Source organism: Diutina rugosa, assembly GCF_008704595.1.
Source record: "Diutina rugosa strain CBS 613 chromosome Unknown scaffold62_size109212, whole genome shotgun sequence".
NCBI lineage: Eukaryota > Fungi > Ascomycota > Pichiomycetes > Serinales > Debaryomycetaceae > Diutina > Diutina rugosa.
In genome coordinates this window covers 1-12,078 of record NW_022995089.1, presented here as the reverse complement: position 1 = coordinate 12,078, position 12,078 = coordinate 1, and the positions used below count along the sequence as shown (strand labels likewise).

General features: G+C 52.4%; 7 protein-coding genes across 7 annotated transcripts; 3 read left to right on the top strand and 4 right to left on the bottom strand. All coding sequences in view use genetic code 12, as the record gives it.

Moving 5' to 3' along the window:
• Positions 1 to 49: 49 nt before the first annotated feature.
• DIURU_001278 (uncharacterized protein) lies at positions 50 to 322 on the bottom strand (the record flags this gene model as incomplete). The annotated part of the gene is made up of 1 exon (XM_034153803.1): positions 50 to 322. The coding sequence occupies one exon, from the start codon at positions 320 to 322 to the stop codon at positions 50 to 52; it is 273 nt and encodes a 90-aa protein (XP_034013882.1).
• Positions 323 to 860: 538 nt separating this feature from the next.
• DIURU_001277 (uncharacterized protein) lies at positions 861 to 2,831 on the top strand (the record flags this gene model as incomplete). The annotated part of the gene is made up of 1 exon (XM_034153802.1): positions 861 to 2,831. One exon carries the CDS (start codon positions 861 to 863, stop codon positions 2,829 to 2,831), a length of 1,971 nt encoding a protein of 656 aa, XP_034013881.1.
• Positions 2,832 to 2,985: 154 nt separating this feature from the next.
• On the bottom strand, positions 2,986 to 4,476 carry DIURU_001276 (uncharacterized protein; the record flags this gene model as incomplete). Its single annotated transcript, XM_034153801.1, has 1 exon — positions 2,986 to 4,476. One exon carries the CDS (start codon positions 4,474 to 4,476, stop codon positions 2,986 to 2,988), a length of 1,491 nt encoding a protein of 496 aa, XP_034013880.1.
• A 520-nt stretch (positions 4,477 to 4,996) lies between these two features.
• DIURU_001275 (uncharacterized protein) lies at positions 4,997 to 5,974 on the bottom strand (the record flags this gene model as incomplete). The annotated part of the gene is made up of 1 exon (XM_034153800.1): positions 4,997 to 5,974. One exon carries the CDS (start codon positions 5,972 to 5,974, stop codon positions 4,997 to 4,999), a length of 978 nt encoding a protein of 325 aa, XP_034013879.1.
• A 262-nt stretch (positions 5,975 to 6,236) lies between these two features.
• Positions 6,237 to 7,940, bottom strand: DIURU_001274 (uncharacterized protein; the record flags this gene model as incomplete). Its single annotated transcript, XM_034153799.1, has 1 exon — positions 6,237 to 7,940. One exon carries the CDS (start codon positions 7,938 to 7,940, stop codon positions 6,237 to 6,239), a length of 1,704 nt encoding a protein of 567 aa, XP_034013878.1.
• An 858-nt stretch (positions 7,941 to 8,798) lies between these two features.
• Positions 8,799 to 10,643, top strand: DIURU_001273 (uncharacterized protein; the record flags this gene model as incomplete). Its single annotated transcript, XM_034153798.1, has 1 exon — positions 8,799 to 10,643. The coding sequence occupies one exon, from the start codon at positions 8,799 to 8,801 to the stop codon at positions 10,641 to 10,643; it is 1,845 nt and encodes a 614-aa protein (XP_034013877.1).
• A 913-nt stretch (positions 10,644 to 11,556) lies between these two features.
• Positions 11,557 to 12,039, top strand: DIURU_001272 (cytochrome b5-like heme/steroid binding domain-containing protein; the record flags this gene model as incomplete). The annotated part of the gene is made up of 1 exon (XM_034153797.1): positions 11,557 to 12,039. The coding sequence occupies one exon, from the start codon at positions 11,557 to 11,559 to the stop codon at positions 12,037 to 12,039; it is 483 nt and encodes a 160-aa protein (XP_034013876.1).
• Between the last annotated feature and the right edge of the window lie 39 nt (positions 12,040 to 12,078).

Below are 12,078 nucleotides of genomic sequence, written 5' to 3'. Positions count from 1 at the left end.
GAAGATCTAGACAAAAAATATATTGCAACGTGACATTAAACACTACACACTACTGGCTGGGGGCAGCGGCAAGAGCGGCGACGACGTCGGCGAGCTCCTCCAACACCGCTGCCGCCTGCTGGGCTTCTTCTTCCAGCACCGGCTGGTCGGTACTGAAGTCGTCGGGGGTCACTCCGGTAAACAACGGGATACGAGCACCAGCGTCGCTGGCGGTGGCAAAGTACTCGTCCTGGAGCTGGGCGAGCGCGGCCTCGTCGGCGGCGTCCCAGGCCACGGGGGAGGCCAACGCTAAGGGGATAAGCAACAACCACTTCATCATCATTATCACTACAACATTTTTCCCAGTTAAATTTGACGTGCTATATAAACCATGGGGTGGGTTTGTGGTGGTCGCCTCAATTTGGCACTGGCCATTACCGAATCGGGGTTGACAGGTGCACTGCGTTCCGCGCCTCCCATATACCAAAATTGTGGCTACACTACCGCACTTCGCACGCTTCGCATGCTGGCGTCATCGGGTTGCTAGGAGAGATCATCATAAGCCCTGTTAGCAGAACTCCCCCACCCCCCCTTAAGACCTGCATGCAGTCCGCTCCTCGCTAGTCACTCTCACCCCTTTTTCTCGGCCCGGCCAATCCTACCACAACCCTCAAATCACTCGAAAACTATGACAGAAAATTGTTTAAATAGATTAGAGTTGTTCCGTCGCTGGCTGTCTTCCGATGTCCTCTGATGGCTGGCTTTTGTTCCCCGCCGTTGCCAGTCGGTGTAACCTCCAGCTCGTACCTTATCAAGCTTTGCTCGCTCGGCACAAAAGAAAAGTCCCCCCCCCCTCGCCGTGATCGCTCTCGGCTTATATAATGGGGAAAGCCACCGAAGCGGCAGGCGACCCGGAGTATATCCAGCTACGAGAGCTCACCAGCGACATGCGCGGGCTTTCCTCTTCAGACGATACCGTTGACGATACCGTTGACGACCCCCCCGGCAGCCTCGGCGGCGCTGACATCGAGGCCCACTCACGCCCCGTATCGAGATGGCAGCGGTTTGTCGACGGACCGGAGTACCCGTCGAACGACCCTGCCCCTTGTCCCACCTGGCTTCTATGGGCGGATCAGCCGAGACGGTGGTTTGATGCCAGAACCAAAAGATGGCAGAAAGTCGCTCTCTTTGTGCTGTACATGTTCCTCTGGATCGGAGCGCTTTACGGGCTAGTGATGCCGTATTTGGTGACCCCCCCCATCGTCGATGGCGACCAGCTACCGGTGATCGTCACCGGATGTCAGGAATCTGGTCTCTGGGCCGGGAAAAACCAGTTGTGTGGGTTAAACTCTACCCGGTGTCCCGGTGTCTCCGATCTCAATGAAGACTTTATCATCCGGTGTCCGGCGTTGTGTAATCTCCACAAACAGTTTTCGCTTATGCCCATTGGCGACCAACGAATCAAATACCGTCCCTATATCGTTGGCGGCGGTTCCGATATCACCGTCAATCTCGAGGACGACGACCTCCAATTAACCAACCCCTACCGCGCCGACCTGAACCCGTGTGTGGCGGCGGCTCACGCTGGCCTTACCCTGCTGCTTCGTGGGGGCGTGGTTAAAGTACTGTACCGTCTGGGCCCCCAAATGGCGTTTGCTAGTGCTGCTGGTAAAGAAGGTACTGGTGATTCGATCGCGTTTGACCTGTACTTCCCCTACTCGTTTTACTTTAAACTGTTGGACCAAACGAAAGTGTCGCCGGCGAAAGACCCCCGTTTCACCGTGGTCGCGTTAAATATCATCTTTGGTATTCCCGTGACTTATTTGGCGCTGGCGGCAGCGACGTTCTGGACGGTGACCACGGTGGCGTTCTGGGATATCGTATTCTCCGAAGACCCCATCGCCCCGATTAACCCCGACGTCCCCGAGAACTTCTCGTTTATGGTATCCAAAGGCTGTGAACGGTTCTTGCCCACGTGCTTCATCCTCTTTGTGTTGTACAAGTATTCGGTGGGGATCACTCTCGGCAAACCTGCGGGGGGACCCGACCCTCTGCCCATTCTTCGTGTACTATTATGGTACCCGTTATTCTGGATTGGTGCTTTGAATAACATCACGTTTGACCGGTTACCCCTCGACCGGTTCTCGTGGGAGGCATTCAGAGCCCAACCCGGGGGTGTGCTTAGTGCCAGTATCCTCATTGGCGTCATCTTGGTCGGGGCAGTGTTTCAAGCGTACCTGATCTGGCACACGGGTAAGTTCTGGCAGTATTTGCGGTTGTACTTGGTGATGCTTGCGGGGCTTGTGGTCATCATCCTCATCCCTGGCCTCAAATTCCATTTGCACCACTATATCCTTGCCATGATCCTTTTACCTGGGTGTGGCACTCGTAACGTCACGGGGCTTATGTTCTCAGGTTTGCTTCTCGGGCTTTTCATTCTGGGGGCGCTGAGATGGGGGCTCGACCTGATCTTGGAGACAGCCGTCCAGTGGGCCCGTCTGGACCCCATCGGCCAGATTATCCCCCCCATGATCTCCAACTTCAACGCGCTGACGGGCGAGCTTTCGTGGGTGGGGGAGGCGATGGCATTCACCGAACAGCTCAGCGGCCTCCACAACTTCACGCTGGTGTCGCTCCTCATTAACGACGTCGAGATGTACCAAGGCAACGGCACTCTGGTCAACTTGACGCGGCTCTTGCCCCAGGCGATCCGCATGGCCACCGACATCCCCGTGTACTTGCGGATGGCGCGGTTGAACCCCGTCGCCAACGAGTACCTGGACTACAGCAACGCCGCCGTGTTGCAGTGGCCCAGCGGCAACTTGACCCTCCCCGCCCCGGGGCTCACATAGACGCCACTCCTCAGTGGTACAGCAGATGATAGATTGTTGACCATAGCCTCATCATGGCTTAGCGTGAGGCTTAAAAACACAGGTTTTTTTATTATATTTTATTTTGGGTGGTCTTTTTTTTATACTAGGGTATATAAACATGACATTAGACGTATCACGACGCATAGACATGTCTGTCGATGACTTCTTCCCACGTAATGTTCGAATAACATAAGTGCATGTAGCCGCCATCATTGCGGGGAGGTCTCATGATTGTGGAGCAGAGAACTCTCACAAAATCAGCATTCACCCGCATGTCACTCAATTCCACCCCGTTCAAAATAATCGACTTTAGGTGGCGCTCCAATACGAGCAGCTCCCGTTTATCCAGAAGGTGCAAAATGGCGAGCCGCGGGAGGTCGGTGGTGTCGAAGGGGAACGGGTTATACCCACAGTATTCTAAATCGACCAAGCTGGGAGCTGATATCGCCAGCACCCGGAAGACATCAACGAAATCGAGCCGGGTGAGCCGGGGACAGTTTACCCGTACGCTGGGGACCTGTTGCACTTTGAGCTCGCGAAGATTGGGCGAGGCCACGGTGACGTCGTCATCACCCTCGGAGCCTCCGTACCAGTCTCCCTTGCCGAGAAATGAGAATTTCTTGAGCTGTGGGGGAATGTTTCTCACCGGTTGATACGAGGCGATGTGCAATTCGACCAACGACGGCGGCACCGCGAAGTCCCCGGTGATCTCGTCGTGGGAGAGCGTGCTCCACACTTTTAAACTGACGAAGGGCGTGATGTCTCTGACGACGTATTGAGGGGCCATGAACGAGGTTAATCGGGCCATTTGCGCCTCGGTGAATAGCGACGTGATCTCGTACTCCTCCCTTTCCGAATAATTTGCTCTAAGAGACACTTTTTCGAGTTTAGGACAATGGATGTTTTTAAAGGAGAAGGCGCCGTCAGCGACACTAGCAAACTCGACCATATCGTCGAGGCTTTCAGATATAGGCTTGGCGTCTCCAGAATACGTTTGCAACTGCGACCAGGGGACATTTAGCGGCTTGGAGGCCCTGAGGTGGATCAAGTTGGGGAATTTCGACACATCGATCTCGGTGTAACTGTCAAATACAAGCTTTTTGATATTGAGCGGGATGTGTCTCACTCCACTAATGTTGCCACTAGCTTCAAACGATTCAAGCTTGTCCCCCGTGATAAAGAAATCGGCACAGTCCTTAAACACTGCTCGCGTTGCCGACCCACAGTGGTATTCAAAATCCTTCAACCACTCAAACTCAAACGTGTCGATATGAGACGCCCAGTCGTGCACCTGGATCGGCTGTCCTCCCTCTTTAAACACCACGTGGACCAGAGGATACTTCCGCTGCTTAAACCACTCGGGGATGGGCCCACAATCTTTCGTGGGTAAAATCACTTTAAGCCGACACGGAGGGAGCTGTTTAAGAAAGTCAAAGTCGATGATCAGCCGTATTTCAAAGGGATCTGGGGCGGGAGTCACCACCACTCTTACATCGTTAAGATAAGCAAGCACCACTTGGCCTCGAGGCGCCAACGCCAAGTAGGCACGACACACGTCAGGAGTATCGGCAAACGAGCACACGAGCCGCTGGATCTCATCGGGGAGATCAAGAAAACCCGCCATATTTCCAAATTGGTTCAGGGGGTACGAACAAATACAGTAATTTAGCCTGGTGACGCGTACTACCGTACACAAAACTGTATGTCTCAAACCTATCAAAAATGGAGTACAATTGGTGAAATTAAGACCATATCGACCAATTGTGATTGGTTGAAGGTGGTTTCGACTTTAAAATGAACGTTAAAACTTGAAAAATTTGTATCGAACTACCACCATGTCGAAAAGTACTTTTGTAATTTATTGCCCAGAAAACACACACACACTGTTTGATAATGACGTCGTCACTCTCAATTTTGGGTAGGGTAACCACCTCGATACCACCAACCTTGAGTTTTAAACATTCATCGGAAGTAAATCGAGAAATATTTCAAGCATTGAGCTAGCGTGAACTTGGTCCGACGAGACAGACGTTTACAACCTTCTTTCCACCTATAGTGGCTCGAAGAGTAGGCAAACGAGTACACTAGAGATCAATCAACACGTCATTTTTAAGATATAGATGGCATTTTTTCGATGTACTAGTCTAATCAAATTGCTTAGACAAGGTGTCGCCCTGCCACCAGCGGAAACCGAGCCCGTACCCCCAGTCCTCGTTGTGGTGTCTCACCGGGTTCGCTTCGCCGGCCTTGTATAACGATGCCAATTCCTCCTTAGTGAGTTTAGGGATCTGAGTGTTATCCCTAATTCTATCGAGATTCGACAGCCGAGGAAGCGTCACTCTCCCCTGTAAAATATGGTAGGCATTGGCCACCTGGTTTTCCGTACACTGGTACTTGGCGGCAAGCTGTTTAATCTCTTTAAGCTCAAGTACCGGAGCTCCCTCGGCCCCGACAGGAGAGTAGGCCTCAATGAGAATGCCGTGTTCCTGACAGAAATCGACAAGGTCCTGTTGGGGCAATTGAGGGTGGTACTCGATCTGGTTGACCACGGGGACCACCTTCGCTTCTTTTAAAAGTTGTCTGAGCTTAGGGATCGAGTAATTGGATACCCCAATCTGCTTCACTTTATCGGTTTCTTTATAGATCCGTTCAAGTTCATGGTACACTCCAATGTACTTTGTACCGTTAACCGGATCGTCAAGTAATTTAGGGGTGCCGTCGTCGTTTCTCGGCATCGATGGCTGGCCGTTTTCGTCACCATCGACCAAAATCGGCCAGTGGTGGAGGAATAAGTCGACATAGTCCAATTGCAAGTCCTTAAGCGACGTGTCCAACAGTTTCTCCGGCGAGTGCCAGTACAGCGGCCACACCTTGGTGGTGATAAACAAGTCCTCACGCTTATACCCTTCGTTAAACAACTCCTGTAAGGCTTGGCCAATATACTTTTCCGTGCCGTAATACCAGGCGGTATCGATATGGCGGTAGCCGGCTCTTACCGCGGCAAGCACTTGGTCCTTAACGGTGGAAGGGTCGTCAGGGGGGACGGTGCCGAGTCCGAGGGCCGGGATCTCGTTGCCGGTGTTGAGTTTAAACGAGACTTTAGTCGCCAGTTCCAACGTCATTTGGTTTGTGATTTGCTTTGATTGATAATGATAGAAGTAGTACCGTAATTGTGGCAATTTATATAGGGCGTATTGGGGTCATTTTCGAGAGCAAAATTGCTAGTCTACAGCTAGATCTTGCAGACAGGGGGTAGCAATGCTATGCCAGATTACCTTTGGCGGCAAGCTTAGCTAAGCAAATCGTTACGCCATCGCACATCATTGCCCCACCACCACGGCGACGTCTATCAAAACGGGTGATTCCTATGTTGTCTATGCTTATCTAAATAACCCGAGATTCGGCGTCGATCAAGTCGACGAGGAACTCCACCTCCAAGCGTTGGCGCCCCGACTGGAGCCAGTCGTCGGCCAACTTGCGCGGCCACCCCTTCAAGTGGGCCACTTCTTCGACGGCGTCGTCCAAGCGGTTGTGCGTCAACGCGTCCTCGACGCGCCCAATTACCAGCTCGATGTCGTTGCCGTTGGGGTTAGTACCCTTGACGGGGAGCAACAACTTCGAGAACACCTGCGACGCCAAGTGGCCCAACAAGCCGGCGTTGGGAGGCAACAACGACGCCAGTCTCAACTCAGGCGCCAACTGGTCGAAGCGGGCCAACAACTGGGCGTTGTTCAACAACGAGTGGGTCGACTCGGTGGCGATCAACGGGCCCAAGTTGCGCAACGCTTCTTCCAATAAGGGGTCGTTGGCCTCGTTGGAAAGGGCAATGAGTTCGTTGACCACGGGGCGCAACAACTTAGGGGGTAAAGTTTCGGGGTAGTCAAACAACAACGTCTTAAGCTCGACGACGGTGCGGTGGAGCTGTTGTCGCTTTTGGTTAGCCACCACTTGCTTCTCCAAACCCTCGGCGAACTTTTCGAGGTCGCCAAGACGCAGATTAAGCTTTTCGAGGTTGGCGAGACGGCCGTCGCGCTCAGAGTCGATCTTTTCAGTGACCAATTGTTCGAACTCCTTAGTCTGGTTGATGCGGACCATGGTGACGGCGTTGACGGCGGCCTGCTCGATGGTTTGCTTAGTGGCTTCCACTTCACGCTGCAATTGTTGGTTCAACTTCTTTTCAAGTTGACCCTTTTCAAGGTTGTACTGCAGCAATAACGTCTCGGTGAGGTCGAGTTCCTTCTTGGTGGCTTGCAGCAATAACTCAGTTTGCAAGAGCTTGAGCTTATCCTGGACCGAGTGGTCAAAGTCGCCGGTCAACAGCAGCAATTTCGTCAGGAGCTGTTTCACTTGGTCGCCGATCACCTTAACCAATTTGGGGTCGACGGTAGTGGCGTCGATCAGGCCGATAAGCTGGTTAAGGGCCGCCACCATCAGCCGCACCTGAGGGTCCAGCACCAGCAGCTGGTCCACCAACGGTAACCGTTTGACGTCGCGAGTAACCGCTTCCACTTCGACGTTCTGCAATTGTTCGGCAGGAGTACGGTGGTGGGTGGCCAGGTCGATCTTTTGCTTAGCTTTGTGAGCAATTTCTCCCAGCTTATGGGCCAATTCCAGCGACTTTTGTTGGAGCTTATCGCGGATATCGGCGACATCCAGCGACAGCGGCAACTTGAAGTTGGCCAAGCTGTCCTTAAGCTCTTCGGCGTACTGTTTGAGGTCGTCGGCACTCGTAGTCTCGATGAAATCGATCAATTGGTCGTGGTAGGGCAAGTCGTTGTCGATGACAAAGTCCATCACCTTATCGTTTTTGGTGGCGGCGTAGAGGGTGAGGCCGTAGGCACCCCCGGCCAACAATGCCGTCTTAAACAAGAACCCCCAGAGGGAGAACTTCTTAGGTTTGGCCTCGGTTCTGGGGGGAGGCGGCGGCGATACCTTTTTCGGTAACGGGGCGGGGGCGTCGCCCTTGTAGACGGGGGGAGGCGGCGGCGGCGTCACCCGCTTCCCTTCACCGACACTGACGCTGGCGGCTCTTTTGGCCATGACGAGGGCCGCAGGACTGCGGCGGCTGGCACTGGCAATCCGCAACATGGTTGTGAACGACCGCTGGTTGGTTGTGATGAAAAAAGCGCGCGGTCCAATGAAAATTTGGTACACTGCAAACACAGTGGTTTGGCAGGGGACGATGAAAGACACCTATGAAAACGGGATAATTTAGCAATTGGAGGTGGCGAGGAGAGTGTTTTAAGGTTGAGTTAAATTTTATGTGGTGGTTCGCGTGATTTTTATTTGTAGTTTGATGAAGCGAGTGTTGAGCATAACAGGTGATTTGTGTGATCTATCTTCGCCAATTGACTGTTTGTTACGATTGATCTTAGTAGTTTGGGTGAAATATTCGCTTTGCCTCTCATGGTTACTTTGGAAACGATTGTAATGAGTAGCTTTTCGGCTGTATACTCGCAAGACACGTTACCAAGTATATCGATAAACATCAACGAAGTGAATTAACTTAATTTGAACGCTTTGTCAACATTTTTCTCTAATCGTACCTTTACCAGAAAACTCATAGTTATAGGTATTGGTTCTTGCAACAACACTTCTACTGGAACTACTTGATAGTAAATGGTTCTAATAACAACAGTTCTACTCTTGCAGATTAAGTTCAGGTCAACAAATGATTTTTGCAACGACTATACCACTAGACCAAAACGATTCAAATCTGTTCTAGCAACAATGACTTCACTAAGTCATCTTTGGTTCTAGCAATACAGCGTGGGTTTGGCTCTAACCATCAACGGTCCCACTTCTCTAAAATTTACCTCTAACAAAAGTCTAGTCTGTAAATACCATTACAATCACTCCTTCTTGTTATCACAATCGTGGTCTCTGCTGCCGCGCCACTTTATCGTGGCGCTTATCGTGGCGCGCCAACTTCCTAAGTCTACCACCATGATCTCGCCCCAGCAATTGGTGCCGCCGAACCCGCTGACCACCCGAGCTCAGCTGGTGCATCTTTCCTACGATAGGCACCACCAGCGGCTTGCCTATGCCGCCAACAATTCCGTGATCATCCGCCCCGTCGACCCCACCGACGCCACTACCGTCCCCACCCAATTCACCGGCCATGGCGCCAACGCCACCACCGTGGCCGAATTTGCTCCCCTGGGTAACTATATCGCCTCGGGGGATGTCACCGGGATGGTGAAGATCTGGGATTGTGCCGTTTTGAGCGGTCCCGCCGCCGCTGACCGGGACCCGTTTGCTCAGCCTACGGTGAAGCTGGAGTTCCCGATTATCGCTGGCCCCATCCGCTCCATCGCCTGGGACGCCGACCTGGCGCGTGTGATTGCTGTTGGTGAAGGTAAGGATAAGTTTGGCCGCTGTTTTACTTGGGATTCCGGTAACTCGGTCGGGGAGATTATGGGCCACTCCGGTGCCGTCCAGGCTGTGTCTATTAGACCTCAACGTCCTTATCGTGCAGTAGCTGGCGGTGACGATAAAGCGGTGGTGTTCTACCAAGGGCCACCTTTCAAATTTGATAAGACGTTAAGGGGTAACCATCTGAATACCGTGAGAGACGTCAAGTTCTCGCCTCAAGGTACCTATTTTGTTTCCGTGGGTCTGGACCGAGCCATTGTCGTGTACGATGGCAAGACTGGTGATGTGTTATCGACTAAAGCACAAGCCCACCAGGGGGGGATCTACGCGGTGCTGTGGCTCTCGGACGATGAGTTTATCACTGCCAGTGCTGATGGCACTCTCAGACAATGGAAGGCCTCGGCCCTTGATTCCGAACCGTTTACCTACGTGGTATCGCTGAAGCCTACTGTTGACGAACAGCAACTTGGTGTTGTTGTCGCCGGAGACTGGATCGTGTCGGTGGGTTTCAACGGGGTGCTTCTGTACTTCACTGTGGGTGATGCTGAAGTGAAACACTCGGTTAAAGGCCACCAAAAGCCCCTCACCACAGTGGCAGTGCCCACTGCTGAAGCCGTGGTCAGTGGTCTGAATGATGGTACCGTATTCCAATGGCAACGCAAGCAGGGAGTGATCCAGCCGTTCCCTCAACCAGGCCCTCGTCATGCCAATTATGTCGTCGATTTAATTGCCACTAAGGAAGGGGTGCAGCTGGTGGGTTGGGATGATAAGTTGATCAATGGTGACCACCAAGCTACCCTTCCCGAACAACCGAAGCAAGCGGTGTACGATGCTGCTCACGACTTGGTCTACGTGGTGGGGGAGCTGCTGATTACTACCTACCTGGGATCGTCGTCTGAACATAAGGATAAGATTGCTTTGAACTATACGGCGCTGGGGTTGGCGTTGGTGCCTAACTCGCAAACCATACTTGTGCTTGACGCCACCAACAACCAAGTGGTAGTCTACGAAGGGTCACAGGAGAAGCAGAGGTGGGAAAAGCTCCGGGCTGCTCCCGTGGTGGTGCGTGTCTCTCCTGATGGCCAGTACGCAGCCGTGGCCGATTCTTTCGGCAAGTATGTGGTTTACAACGTTAAGGATGGCCTGGTAGTGACGCTGAGATGGGCGTTCCACACTGCGCGTGTCTACGACGCCCAGTGGCTGCCGGACCTGAAGTACGTGGTATCTGTCGGTTTGGATTGTCAAGTGATTGTGTTTTCCATTGGTCGTCCGGCAAAGCTGGCCAAGTACCCGTTAGCTCACCAGACGGGTGTACTGGGAGTGGCGTGGACCGATTACGACCAAGGACGCTTCGTCACGGTGGGGATGGACGGCGTGATTAAACAATGGCAAGTCGACTTGAAGCAATTTGACTAAATAGACTATAGAATAAAAGGAAACTGATGAGAAAGAAAGCAGGCTTCTGCCTAATTAACTTTAGGGTTTGACTCAATATTCAACTTGAGTAGATGATGAGAAAAAGACTATAAAGTAGGGTAAAGAATTTTAGATTTATGGTTCAACGTTAAGCTCTGAAACAGCTTTGACTCAGATTTAAGTTGAGCAAGTTTTGACGAGTCAACCGTCATTCGTATTCGCAAAAACATTCTATTATGAAGAGGCAAAAATGACAGGAAGGGAGTAGCAAAAGCAATCGTAGAATCAAAACATCATAATTGGGAGTATTAAAGGGAACGACATGATTATAATCTTGTAAATGGGTAGACTAGAATGACGTGGTAGTACTCCTTGGGCTATGCAACCGAGGGAACCGGTGGGGAGTGCAAATAGTGGAAAATGTCGATTTTCCGCGTGAAAGGCGAATTAAGGTACAAAAACAAGCTTAAGCTTATCGGCAACGCCTGCTTCTGCTTCCACGTCAGCCTCGTGCTCCAGGAAAAAAAAGACTCGTGTCTCGGAAAAACTCTCTACCTCTTTTGGATATGGACCACACCTTACTTTCTCAGAAATTACGCTCTCAGACTCATTTACAGCGTGGCTAGTCGCGTTGATTAATAACAACAAATTAGGTGGCATATCTCGACACTCAGAAAAGCTACTGGCTTCTAACCAACACCTACGGAATCCTACACTCTCGCTTATCCTACCATCAAATTCTCAAGCTCATCCAACCCATTTTGGAGGCATTTCCATCACTGTTTGCTACTGCCCCCACCTGTTACCGGTGCGCGCGAACTTTCACACCACCACCCATTCCATCACCATCCCGGGCCCGACGACGCTAACGGTGCCTGTTGATGACGCCAGAGCCCTTGCTCTTCCGACTCTGATGACCACGCTACAGGCCTCCGATGACCACGACCCCGGCAACCCCAGCCAAACTGGGGGGCTCCCGACATACACCGTCGACGACGTGAAAACTCACGACACCCCCAACGACCTCTGGATGATCATCTATAACAAAGTCTATGACGTCACCAAGTTCGCCAACGACCACCCCGGCGGAGTCGAGGTCCTCTACGACTGTGGCGGCGTCGACGCCACCGAACCGTTCGACGACGTCGCCCACTCCGACGACGCCGTCGAGATGCTCCGCCCCTACCTTGTCGGCGAAGTCGTCCGCAGCCAGCACGTCCAGTACCGCCACCCGCGTCCCGTGGCGCCGCCCATCATCAAGAAGGCGCCGGTGGTGGCGGTGAGTGCCCGCGACAAAGTGCTCACTGAGCGGATCGTGTTGCTGGCGCTCGCGATGGTGGCGCTCACCCTGTTTGCCGTCTACGTCGGCATCCAGGTGGTCAAGTGGAATTTCTGACCTTCCACCTTGTATCTCCACGTTTTAAGGACCCCCCCC